A 14,165-nucleotide genomic window follows, 5' to 3' on the forward strand; every position below is an offset into this window, starting at 1 on the left:
TGCTGGCAGGCCAGCCCGAGAAGCTGGACTGTCCTTGACTACTTAGCAACAACTCAAACCATCAGCACCTTATCAACATTTTCTCATCCCAAATCCAAAACATATCCTTATGCTAGCTTCTGTGAAGAAAACCAGCTCTATCCTGGCTGAAACCAGGACAATAATCTAGATTGCAGGAGGTCTTTGTCCTGTAGAAATGGAGAAAAAACATTGTAAATGCTATTTGACTTTGTGGTATTTTTTTTTTTATTATCCTATTAGCCCATTGACACACTGTATTTGTCTCATCATTTCCCATAATTACTAATAAAGTTTATTTGTGAAACTTACACTGAAACCCGTTAGAGTAGTTCTGGCAGAGACGGAATACACATCGTGTCAGTTCTGCCTCACAAGATCTTCAGGGCAGCTAAACTCATTATGTGCCAGACTTGAGCTTTCTTGTAGTCTGTTGGCAGTTATTTAATAATTCCAAAAAGAACTCTTTACATAGGTTTTTTTAAACAAATAAATCTTTCTCTTGGTGAATATTGTTCTGGTTGTTCTCAGCTGATCATTTGGAACACATGAAAATTTTTTCTTTGTGCAAAAAGGGTTTGATTTTCATGTGATGTATCCATATTTTTACCCAGTATGACTCCACTGACTTCAGTAGAAGTGTTCCTGCTGTACACCAGCAAAAATTACATGTTTTCTTCCTTAAAAACAAACAAAATGCCTAACTGGTTTTCAAGTTACCCAAGAAGTTGTAAGATGTGACTTTCAACCATCGCATAAAAGCCTGCAGTCCTGTATGCAAGGGCTTGAAAACATCTGGAGCTTTCAAGATTTCCCAACATGTGCCTTTGTGTTGTTTGCAGGACGTTACTTGTTAGAAGACACCTTTGTCAGCTGCTCTTACTGCAGTCCTGCTATGAATGGAGGTCCGATTGAAACCTTTCCTATAAACAAGGAATATATACATTTAAGTTAATGGAGCTAATTGCAGAATGACCTAATGGATCAGGCCAACTGAATAAATGTTACAGTCATGAAGTCTTCCAGGATTTAACTCTACAAAGCACTTATATGCTGAATATTCAGGTTGGGTAGATGAAACTGAATCATAAAACAAAACCAAAATCTGCAAACTTCGGCAATTTTTTCCCTCATGGCTGCTAATTATCTGACAGTAAATTTATGAAGATGTATTTCTTTTTTTTATTCTTCTTTTAAAAAATAAACTGCTTATTGTGGCAGCTTAGTGAAAGAGCATTTAGTTCCTAGAGAACAGTACTGGTCATGGATTGATCATTCCTTTCTTTGAAACCTCTCAGCCAAGATGCTCAATGACTGTAATCCAGGTTTTCTAAGCTGTTACAGAAATGATAAAAAGTATGATACAAGGCATTTCTCTGAGTAGGGCTATTGTGGGAGTCGCTCAGAGATGAAGCACAGGCCCTTGGTCAGTTTTAATGACAAGGATTGCAAGGAGATGGGGGGGACTCGCCCACCACTAGTCTCATCCTGTGGAGCAGCTTAGGGACAGCTCAGTCAATGGAGAATCCTGTGCTGGCTGGCTCCTCCTCCTGGAGAATTATGTTTAAGCATCAACACTACTTCAGGAAAATAGCATTTGCTTTGCTTCAAGTTACTGAGTGACAGGCACCTATAATAACCACGCAAGGGATATACAATTGCCATATATTCTGCTTGTTCTTTCCATTTTGCAAATGAAGGGTTAATCAGATCAAAGCTGATAATCTTGATTAATTATTTCAAATTCTACAACCATACGGGTCTTTTGGCACTGCTTTTACTGGTTGATGCATACTTCTGTGATCCTTGAATTGAGAGAAAATCATTCCTTGCAGAGCCCTGTAGGTCAGTGTCTTGCATGTGCCAAGGGCTGCATACAAAAACTGTAAGGGAAATGTCCAAAAATTATTAATTTGGAGACACAACAGGCTGGTGTGGATCAGCAGTGGATTCACATAATTGAATTTCAGGCAAACCATTCCAGCCCAAGGGTCAAATTATGAATAAATATCGGACAAAACACACCATCTGGTGAACCATGCCTAATGTAACTGAATTAATTGTTCAGTGGATCTTAAGGCCAGTTAAATGGCTTATACGTATTTCTCATTGCTTCTTACTAAATGACACATTCAAAGCTCTTCCCTTCCTTCTCCCCCTCTAACCCTTTAACCTCTGAGTCATTTAGTGGTGGTGGGTGGTGTATGCTCTGACAGTGTGTTGAGTATATTACTGAAATAAACAGGCTACTTCAGATTTTTTTTTTTTTTAAAGCAAATGAGAGCCTGCAGTCAATGACTGACTTTCAGACATATGGGCCTAAACAGACATAATTTTAATTCATTGTAGTTATTATTTGCGTAGTGCTATCTACTTCTGGGTAGTTTTACAGGCAACATATATCTCTAGGATTGTTTCCTGTTTAAGAATTTATGCATAAAGATGAAAAAAAGCAGAGCTGGATGTGAAATGATCATTGTAAAGTCTGGCTATGTCTCAATGGTTTTATGATTTTGTTGGTTATAAAATTAGTGGCTTACTTTTTTTAGACTTCTCTGGCTTTAGCAGGCTGCTGGACAGCTGTTGATTTTTAGAAGTCTGAGAAAACATATTTTTAGGTGGTCCATTCTACAGTTTTTTAATGTGTTTTTCTGTTGTGGGGAGAAAGGTTGTTTTTCTTGACAGAATAGTTTATACATTTGTACAGAAAATAGGACTGTCACATTTTGTAATGCCAAAGAAATGACCGGTTAAATGTGAACCAGTAGAGTCTTGGTCACAGAGAGTTTGAGTTTGCCAGTGTGTCTCAGAAAGGTGGTGGTGTTTTAACCCCTGTTGATCATAGCGGAATTAGTCAACGAGTACTAACAAAAAAGACGAAAAAATAGACGGCACGTTACAAAAAATATTTCTGATTCAAAATTGCTGCTTTAGTGATGGGTAGTGTGTAATTATTTTTTTTTTAAATGTGGTTAACAAATTAGAAACATCTCGGCAAATATGTCTTTAATTTTGTAGTCAGTGTATTTTATTCTTATTTTATGTATATGGCAACTCTCAAGGTCGTATGACAAATGATTTCATCAAAAGCAATTTCTGTCCCATAGAGATGTTTATGGCAGTTCATGGATTTCTCTGAACTGAATGTGAGGCTCAAATTTTCAGATTTGCCTTATGTTAGAAGTCCTGTTTCTCCCACAATTAATTAAAAATTTTGATGCCTCTTATGCAGCTATGTTGGGCCAAATACTCAAGTGGAGAAAAGAGGACTACAATTAAGAGAATTGCATTCAGATGAAGTTCAGGCTCCAGGTAGCATGAATTTCCAACATAGATAATTCTGAAGTGCTCGGTGCATGCTGCGAAGCATATGGAGTGCGGTGTGATGTCTTGCTTTGGAATCCCTCTGGTGAGCACACGCGCTGGAGCCGACTGCATTCGCGAAAAGGACAGGCCATTAGCCACCGGATCAAAGCACTGGGGTGCTTAGTGGCTGCCAGTGGCACAACTCAGGGTAATAGCACCCCGAGGAGTATGGAGTAATGGAAGTAGTCTCCCAGCTGGAGCTTGATCAATAATAGTTGGAAAAGCTGCCTACAAGAGCTTTATCAGACACTTATATCCTGACTGGTATGGTCTCCTGCGGGGAGGAGGGAAAGAAGCGATATGAAAACAGCACCCTGTTTCTTGGGCTTTTGTAGCTAAATATTGCTGCTAGTTAAGATCTATCCTTAATGCAGCTCCTACAGTCTTTTGCCTGGAGTTTGAAGTTATTTCTGTTTTATATATAGTTTTTAAAGTATTGAACTATCTAAAAGGGCATATTTGTCTTTGAGGGAATCTATACTTTGATCCCTTTTCATATTAGGAGTTAAAAACTTTATTTTAAAATAAGTGTTTAGACTCAAATATCTTAATTTATCTATATTTGTATAGAAAATAAAAATGTGTTCCTTAAGTTGAAATGTAATCCCATGTGTAAACAACATTTCACTTCTTACCTTTTTTTTTAAACCTGCGATGAGCTGTGTTAACTAAAATCTGAAATTATTGATACTGTTCTGAAATACTATAAAGCTGGGTTTTGGGGGATTGTTCTTTATAAATTGGTTTTGTTTGGTTTTTTAAAGTATCACAGCTTTGCCCAAATGATCAGCTGGGCATTGAGGATGAGACATTGGCATGAGGTTTGAGGTCTGGATGAAAATTCTGCCTGCATGCACTGTTCCTTGGGCTCAATGTAGCAGTTACTTTGATTGCTCCAGTGACAATATTTTAATACAACTTTCCTGGCCATTCCTACTGACATTTCTGGGTTTACTATTAATAAAGCACTAGAGCTGTAACCAGAGTTAACAATTCTGTACTACAATATTTCAGTTAAATTGCAGGTTATTAAATAAAGCAAGCCAATTTCTGATCTTCACTTAATATACATTTCCAGTAATTCAGGATCTGATGTCAACAAAAGAAATGTTTTAGATAGTGCAAAGAAGTGTAGTAATCATATTATCTTTCAGGAGATGTATAGTGTTTATTTCAAAGTATTTTAGCATGATACAGAGCTAGTAGAAGGATTTGCAGTTTACAGCGTAATCATTTGAGTCAGATGGACATAATGTCTTTTTCTAGTACAGTCTTTGGTTCTTGGCTGTGGTGGACTGGAGGAATTTCTCCCTTCTCTCTGGCTGTGTAATTCTTCAGTTCTCTGCCTTGTCTGTCTCCTTGAGAGATGTAGCCCACCTTCTCTGAACTCACCATTTTTTAGTTCATCTGAGTCTTTCTGGGCTTGGGTTTGTTATAGACATGACCTCTCGGTAAGAACACACATGACAAGCAGCGCGTATGGGTTATTATGGGGAAACCCAAGAGTTGGTATTGTTGTGCTCTGCTCTACAAGTAAGTTGGGGTTTTTTTTTGCCTGTCTTTACATGAGCTTTTTACACCATTCATTTGGCAGATCACATCTATTTCACCACTGCCAAAGGTCTGTAGTTGGTTTTCTGGGCATTGCTAAGTCATGCAGGACACGTTCTAGACCATAGCTGGGCCAACTCTTATGTGCTGGAGTCTTGCATTAGCAGTTAGATGTAGTTAGTGACTGCCATACTGGAGCTATGCTAGACCAAGGAGATGAGGAAATGATGTAGGATTCACACAACTCACGCATGCTTTCTCTGACATCTGAAATTTAGGTAATCCACATTATGAATCTAATTACAAGCAATCTGGGCAACAGAAATATCTGTGCATAATTTATGCATATTTCTAGAGCTTTAAAGAGTGAGACCTTAAACGTGTATGGAACTTCAAGGATATGAGTATCCCCTTTGTCTTGGTGGACTGTGAACTCATTCATACCAAATGGTCCTATTTTCCTGATAATGATGCATGTAAAAGAGGATATATATTTAGCAACAGCAATACATGAGAGTTGACTGAGATTGACTTTACACATTTTGGGTCCCTTTGAGGACTCTGGCATTAATGCTGCTGCTGCCAATACCCCTGATTGGTCATGCTTATGCAAACTCCATGCAGTGCTCTAAGTTTGCAATACCACCTAGAGGCATTTAATGGTGGCTTGCGATTCAGAGGGGGGGAAAAAAAAAAAAGCAGTATCATTTGCCAAAAAAACCCCAACTCCAACCAACCCAGAGGGGAAGCAATTTTGCGTTCTTTATCCTGGATTATAATGACATAAGCCTCTAGAGAAATTCCGATAGCTCTAACCAGAGGTTGAATGGAGAGCAGTCAAGAGCAATGAAAAGGAAAACCCTTGCTTTTTGCGGCTGTTGATGACTTTCTGATCAGGCAAAGCTACGTATACAGAGACTCACTGAACAGATGGGTGGAGCTGACCCATTCAATCAAATTTCTCCTGTATGGCAACTAGACGATCTCAAAAAACTGTGTGAAGTGTCCTTATACATCTACAGTGGGTAACCGTCTGTTTTCACATGGTGAACAATGTTGAGCATTCAGCAAATAGTGTGACTTGTGAATAAAAGTAAAGGTAAAGGCAGGTAAGGTGCAGCAGTGTTCCTGTATTGTCCAAATGAATCGGTGTGGATTGATATGGTCTATACTGGTCTTGAGTTCAGGTTCTTCCTGGGGACGTTGGCCCAGCTGTCTGAGTCTACTTATAAGATCAGAACCTGACCATTATGTTTCACACGCCATTGGATCATGAAAGTTTATAGTTCCAGATTAGTTTATACTTGTGTGAGTTACACATCAAGGAAAATTAGAATGTTACCTTTAAAACGCTCAGTGAACAAAAAAATACAAACTCATTGAAAAAGATTTTCATTAATGTTCATCCCTGAAATACTATCTGGCTGTTAGTGAGAGATACGATTTTTCTCAATTCTTTGTTCCAAACCATTTGTTTTTCTTTTTTTTCCTGACAAGTGAAATTTGTTGAGTTTACTGAAAAGGTTGACCATTCTCAGTTCTTTCTCTTTTTAAGCCACATGTTTTACAGCAGTATAATACAATATGCTTTGCCAGTAGTTTGCATAAAATTTGTGGTTCATACTAAATGAAATTAAGATACGACAAATATATTTGGAGAGCTAGGTCTCCCCCCGCTGCATTCTATTGTCTTTCTGCAATAGAATTTGGAGACTTTTTTCTACTTTGAGGTGCTTTTCTCAGCTTCAGCACAAATTGGTTTACAGTGAAGGATTCACTGATAGGAAAACATCTGGGATATTGAAGTATCTCTTCGAAGGTCTGATCAAAGTGAAAGATGTTTATCTTGACGTTTCAGTCCAAAGGAGCACAGCTGATTGCTACCTGACCTACAAAGATGCCAACATGATGTCATTAAGATCCTCGCAGGTGTGTGTGAGTCGTAAGAGAGTTTGGCTTGGGAATAGTCTCTTGTCCAGTTCAGGAGTGGATCATTTGTGATCCGCTTTGTGACAAATGAGCGCCAAACTAATGACAGTGATTACATACTACCCTCAAAAGTGTTACTCACCAGGAAAGCGTCTCTCTCTCTCTCTCGGATTTGCAGTGTATTGCAGATGGGTTGAACTTAAATCCTGCATGAACTAGATCAACTCTGCAGCCAATATGCAGTAGTTTGAATAACTCCAGGACTGAACTCGGCATACATGTGTTGATGACTTCACCTCCTCAACTGTAGTAAAGACATGTTCAGAAGTAGAGACCAAATGTGTACAACCCTGGAATTTTCCCCGTCAGAGTACATGGGTGGAGCCCCAAACCAATTGGGTTTTGAGAATACACTATGGTGTATTCCAGAAAAGACTGGCAGTAACTGTTTAGTCAACAGTCGGTGGGAGAAGGTTGCTGATAAGCGACAGGTCCTTGTGGGTGAGAACAGCTGCTGTTCCTCAAATAAAGCAAGACTTGGTTAGAGGGAATTCCTGTACGTGGACTCTGGCTAGCCAGTTTGTAATGCAGAGAAGGCATGGTGAGCAGCACTGCTACAACAGGAGGTGCTGCTTTACGGTGTCTCTGGACAGTCCGCTTATAAACTGCTAGTCTAGCAAGAGAAGTCGAATCTTTTCAAAATCAGACTGCTATTTCATTGGATTTTACATCAATCTCATAATGTTTAGTTTCTGTCTTAAATTCCCTGGGTTTCTGTAATTATGAAAGAATGATTTTTTGGAAGCTATTAGCTTTGCTGCATGGAAGAACTTAAGAATGTCTGTTATAAAGGTTCAAATATTAAAATACGAATGAAAGGCATGTCTATGTGCTTTATGAAATTGTCATTCATGACTTGAATAGTTCGAAATGATGAATGATACTGCAAGAAACTGATTTTATTTTCGTTTTGTATATTTAAAACATAAATATTTATTACAATTTTTTATTCCCGTTTAGAAAATATGTGCCTTCTTTAAGTCCCTTTTAATATGATCTTTGATTCCAATGGATATGGTTCCTGTCACTGATGTTGTCTTTTTCCCCCCGCCCCTCTTTTCCAGTTATACCAGCAGAGTTGTTTCCAATGGACTGAAAGCACAAATTAATAACCCAGAACTGAAAGTCAGAGGATTGGACCCACTCATCAGCAATTTAATTGATAAACTTCAGCACTTTAATCAAGTAAGTAGCTTTCAGAGATAAAAGCATTTTATCACTGTGTTTGATAGCAGAGCTGAAGCTAAAATTTCTAGTTGGTACTGCTTTGCATGTTACATTTCCCAGGATAATAGGCCTGAAATAGCCATGCAGTGGGCCCAGGACTAAAGGCAACTGAAGATTCTGTTGTGCCAGCTGGTTTATGAACTCTAATAAGGCAAAATTATTTCCCTGAAGTTGCTGTAATTCCTGGCTGTTGATTAACTGTCCTACAGTCCAGACTCCCTGGAACATGGAGGAACTCCCGAGCCCCACAATTCACATGAAGTTTGTGACTAGAAGTCAGGCTGTGTGAGCGCCTTTAGGAGTCTTTTAGGAATCCTGTGATATCCTTGTGTTGGAGGAATATCTCCTTGTTTGTGCAGCTTCCCATTTTCCAGTGTTGTGGATCATAAAGACAAAATGGGTCTATAAGGGTGTGATAACTGAATTGTATGGAATGCTGGTCAGGACAGAAGGTGCTTTAGGATGAATTAGCTGCGCACCTTTGAAAAACATTTTCTTAACAGGCCTTGTTCTCAAGCCCTTCAGCTGAAAAGGAAAGATATCTGACAATGACAAACTCATTGGTAGGTTGTGTATGTCATCTTTTTGGGTTCCCTCAGATGTGCTTGCAGTCCTGGTGCATCTGCCATCTTTCAGAGTTGAATGCATGATTCTCTGATATTACTGCTTCAGCACACCTCTTTGTGAGCTCTTAAAGTGGTGCCAGTCCAAATGAGCTGGAGCTAACAGATTTAACAGAGATTGATTTTCATTTAAAGTAGGCATGTTTTCTTGTCAGCTTGGAAGAATGCTTACAACACTGTGTTCAGAGTCAGATGTGTTTGCACATTAGTCTACTTGTAATCTTTTGCCATTAAAGAATGATGGAGTATGGGGATGTAAATAGTAGAAAACCACCGTAAGATTAAAGTCCACCCCACAGCGAGTGGGGTGTGCAGGAAGAAAAATAATCTGCACAGGTAAAATGGGAAAAGGAATTGCTGTCAGGATGTGGGAGGTTATTAAGAGTGTGGCTGTGACCGGGAGTCTGGTTTGATCTCTTACTTGCTCCTGCAACAGTACAACCCTCCTTTGCCTCTCCTCAACCACTGGTGGTAAATCCATCATCTAACCAGTAATTAGTGTTTTTGTTAAATCTTGCTTGGCTCTAATGTGCTTCAACTGTTCTGTAGGCTGCAGTTTAGGGGTTCTTTGTATCACGTTGTTTGATTTAACTTGCCATGGGGGATTACAACAACCAGTCTGATGCTGTACTTAATTTTACAGTGAAATAGACATTATGTGGTCAGATTGATGAAAAGGATAATTCATTATTTATCCGCCTTTGCACGTTATAAAGTAGAGTGTTAATTTACTTTATAAATATTAGATATATCCATCTGTGTAATAGTCTTCTATAAACACTGACAATAGGAAATAGTTAGAAACAGATTAAATTAAAAGTAGCTGTGTATTGGAAATTCTTTTTCTTTGTCTGCTGTAGAAAAACAAACAGCTGAAAGGTCTCATAATGAGCTGCGTACGAATTTTCTTAAGTCACGTACATTTAAAAAACAGCTTCAAAGAACACCTTTGAGTCAGAAGAATAAAATCCAATTCCTAGTTCTTTCTGTAAGTTGGAAGTGTTGTTTTCTGTTACTTCTAATTCTGTTTTAGGAGAATATCATCCTTAAGTAAATGTAAGTCCCATCAGATTGAATTGCTTAGCAATAATGGATTCCAAGGGTGAAGGATTAAACAGAATACTGATTATTGCCCTAAGATGGTTTGTTCTTAAGTACTTGGAATAATATAAATTCCTTTGATCATAATTTTAGTAAGATTTCTTCAGAGATCAAAGCATCAAAGAAGTTGCTAAATATCTAAGGCTTTCACATATGACATCAAACACATGTAGCTGTTTTCTGCTTCTTGAATTTTCATTTCAGTTGTGATATTAACATACAAATAAAAACTGACACTGAAAAGCCGATTAAATCAGGAGTTTTAAAGTGTCATTGATAGTGCGTGTAGACTGTATAGAGGAAGAATTATACACAATACCATTACTCATTTTACAGGCAAATTGATTTTTTTTCATCAAATTATTCTTTTTTTGGGGAGGGGAGGCAATATGTAAGGTGGAATTTAAACAGTGATAAAATAAGGTGTTATCTTCGTATCTTCTTAAGTGTTTGACATTTGCAACCATTTTAAGCAACAGTTGCATATTGCATATGTGGAAGCAATCCTAGAGAGGCAGGAAGCCTGGAGAGCAGAGAACCGAGCAATGCACGGAATGTGCAGCATAGGTGATTTGATGTGTCTAGCCCTCAGTAATTTTCTACCGCTTAAATAATACTGCTAAACTACCCAGAGGAAAGTATATTCTCGGATAAGAGGAAGATGTGCTGAGGTTTTTAAAAGAAAGAACATTTCTGTTTCAATAGAACGAGGTCCAGCCATGCTGCATTTACCCCTCAGAAAGCCTGGACCTGTTGGCTTTCTGTCTGTGTCTCATTCTGTTTTGGAAAAGTGCGTGTTTTTGAAAATCGGGGTAATCTGCTGCTAGATCAATTTGCCGAGGCTGTGGAGTACTGTCAACTACGGCTACGTTCAAATCAACAGGATTCATTTTTCTAAAAGGTGTAGCTTAGCTTAGTAATTCTTAACCATTTCTGGAGCAAATCTAATCGGTGCCGTGTTCGAGAGCTCCTCTTCCACCTCCTGTCTTCCCCTGCTGGACCCCAGTTCCTCCTCCTCACTCCGTGACTGCTGCTGCAGCCCCCTTCCCCACGCGGGCGGTCGGGGGCTGAGGACGCAGCGCGCCGGGTCAGCGGGGCCTGACGTACCGTGTGCCTCTGGCCAGCGGGGTAGCAATGCAGCACAAGGCTGTGAGCAAGAGTGGCTTGTCACTGGCCACGCAGGAGTAGCAGACTGTTCATTTGTTTAAATCCCAAACTGACAGTCTTTGGTGTACAGCAGCCTTTCTTTGTTAGCTTCTTATTAAGATTTATCCACAGATGCAAGGAGATGAATAACTTCATTGATCCTAAATCCCACAGACGTGGATAAAATTCTTGTCAATGTATTGTTCTAGTTGGTGCATCCCAACTCCAGCATGTTACAAATAATCTGTATGCAAGTCGTCTTCAATTTCTGCCTGTCATTTAGGCTGAAATGCCAGTTTTTTGGAGATTATAGCAGTTCCTCATTTTTTTCTTCTGGGACTTAAATCCTCACAACATAGTTGTTGTTTTTTTAAAAAATTATTATGCAAGTAGCAGGCCATTTCATAAACACTTTGCAAAGCAAAAAGTGAAGTGAAATTTAGAGAATATTATTCAGCAATTGCTGTTACTTGCATCCCTGGCAGAAAAGGTATTTGAAGGGCTTATTGTAGCTCCTGATTCACAGATCAATAGAATTACTGAGTTTCAATCTACATGTAGTAACTTTTACTTTTAGCAATGCAAAAACAGATCAAACAAAGTCCCAAGTTGATTTTGAAGAACTAGCAGTTAGAAATAACATTTCCTCCCCCTGAATAGAGCAGATGTGAACTGCAACTGATGATAAACATAAAATCCCCCATTGCGCTTTTTTTGAGTACTATTTCTTGCCACATAATCGCGCGTAAATATGTTTTAATGTTTTTCTTCAGCATAATGCTTTTCACAGTTCAAACACAAGTGGTTCTGAGGCCAAGGTCAAAAATCCTAAAGGATCAATTGCATTGAAAAGCAATGAGAATGTTAGGGAAAAGTGAAAAAGCTTTGACTATACCTTTCCTAGCAGGGTTGCATGGGCATTCTCAAGGATTATAATATAATAAGTATTATACAAGTTTAACTATTTGTCTTTTGTTGGCCTAATTCTAGTCTTGACAGATTTTGAGAATCGGTGTGTTTTGCTGTTAGTCAGAGATCAATGCTTAGGGCATAGCTGTAATTCAAGATGACAGTGCTATATCCTAGTGCTTAAAATGAGATCAATGCCAAAACAAATCTTGCTGAATCTGGACCCCCATATTCTTTTTTTTTTTTTCCTTTTTCTCCCCACCAAAGTCTCATGGATCTGCCAGGTGAATTAAGAGATGCATGTAACTTGAATTCCTTTTAGCCTTCTATACAAAGGAGGCTGTCACAGCAAGGTTCAAAGCAACAGCACTGAGATGTTTCTTACCAATAATACGAGCTAGCCGTAATTTAATTTCAAATGTGAATTTAATTGGCTTAGACAATAGAGAATAATACAATAAATCATTGAACTACTACTTAATTTAGAAGTGTATATATATTTTTAGACATGTATAAAATTTATTACATTATAGACTTTTTATATGAGATTTAAGTGGAGACAAGTTGGTTTGATTTTCATCCAAAGTTGTAGCTGACTTGGACTAATACTCAAAATATTCTGTTCTTCGTTTCATCCAATGAAAAGATGGAAAGAAAGGTAGTAATCTTAGAAAGACTGTTGTTATATTACTTTTAGCACTTGGGACTTAAGCAGCCCCAACTGGCTTAGAAGTTATTGCTTTGCCCCCCACATACCTCCCAAAACCTGCAGAGACTTGTGTCCCTTACAAAACAGAGCACTTTTCCCAGAACTGCCATATGCCTGGGTTTCCAAAGCAGGTCCTTTCCCCCCGCCCCCTCCTGTCTGCCCAAAGCATTTGGAGACAGTGGACATTTCCTCAGGACTTCAGGTGCTACACATCCCTTGTGGAAGTGTGAAGCAACACATCTGGAATCCCAGAGATACCAATTCTCTCTTTGGTCGCTAACCACACAGACTATCTGTAATTTGAGGCACTGAATTCAATGCAGATGCACAGATTAATAGAAGAAGACACACTGAAGGGATTCCTAGCTGTGTACTGTGTGCAATGCACTGACAATCTGTGCACACGTAGTATGCTTTCAGGGCTTTTCAGGATTCATTGCGTGCAGACCCTATTATACAGGTACTTCCGCGATGGTTCCTATACAGAAATATAGGAGGCGAAAGCCTGTGTTCTCTGCACCACGATACTGCCAAGGCACACCATCATAGCCTGTTGAGGACGGCACCCAGCTGTCCTCACGACTGATTTTTATCTTTTGCAAGTAAAGTAGGATCCACATCGCAGCAGAGACTGTTGCTTCTTCAGTGCGGGTTTTGAATGGTCTGGGTCATCAAAGTCCTCCTGCCTCAGCTTGTCTGCAGTTCAGGTACAGGAGAAATTGTCATTGAAGCAAACACTTTCTACAGTTGTTTTGGTCCTTTCTGAATTCACATCACTATAAAAGCAGTAACAGCCCTCGCCACCTTCATCTCCAAATATAAACAGCAGTGATAAGTGAATTAATACAGTAGTTATTGGCTGATTAATAAATAGCAGCAAGAAATGCATATACTGCAGGAAAATAAAAGATAGAATTAATGAAACCTGAAAAAAATACAAAGTTTTATAATATATAAAGCCTTATAATATATATAAAAAGTCTTACAAATACATAAAGTCCTATAATGCCAGGGAAGAGCAAATTAACGTGTTTTTTTATACAGCAGAGCAGGAAATAAAATTGTTCACCCCATCTTCAAATAAACTGTCATCTCAGATTACTTCATCAGTCATACACAGTTTGTTTCTCATCCTATTTTTTTTCTAAATGTTTGTTTTTACTAGATTCATGGGACGTTTTTCTTCTCCCCTGCTAAGAATCAGATATCTCTTTGCTTCCAGATAGAGATGCTGAATGCTCAGCTCTGAGATAAGTTATGATCTTTTTCATAATCCATATGCAATGAAACAACTCATCCCAGTGCTTGAAACAATCCAGCTTACTCAAAGACTGAGCATAATCTTTCTCTGTGTGGTCTTCTGTATGGTTTTCTGTTTCTTAGGAAATACATACGTACACATATATAATATATGTTGTATAAAAATTTTGAAGACATCAGATTTCATCATATCTCTGATTAAAGCAAGAAGAGATACATAAATGCTGCCAGCCTGGGAAAAATAAACAAAAATTCAGTAGCAATTT

General features: G+C 38.6%; 1 protein-coding gene across 1 annotated transcript in view; it reads left to right on the forward strand.

Annotated features, from left to right (window-relative positions):
- The window catches only part of LOC104619482 (glypican-5-like), a gene marked incomplete at both ends in the record, with an annotated part of 158,164 nt that overhangs the window by 94,224 nt on the left and 49,775 nt on the right, over positions 1 to 14,165 (forward strand). Inside the window, one exon of the mRNA XM_010285374.1 lies at positions 7,989 to 8,109. Within this exon, the coding sequence (XP_010283676.1) occupies positions 7,989 to 8,109 (121 nt within the window). The remainder of the gene's footprint in view (positions 1 to 7,988; positions 8,110 to 14,165) is intronic.

The sequence above is a fragment of the Phaethon lepturus genome, unplaced genomic scaffold, assembly GCF_000687285.1.
Source record: "Phaethon lepturus isolate BGI_N335 unplaced genomic scaffold, ASM68728v1 scaffold7644, whole genome shotgun sequence".
NCBI classification, from domain to species: Eukaryota; Metazoa; Chordata; class Aves; order Phaethontiformes; family Phaethontidae; genus Phaethon; species Phaethon lepturus.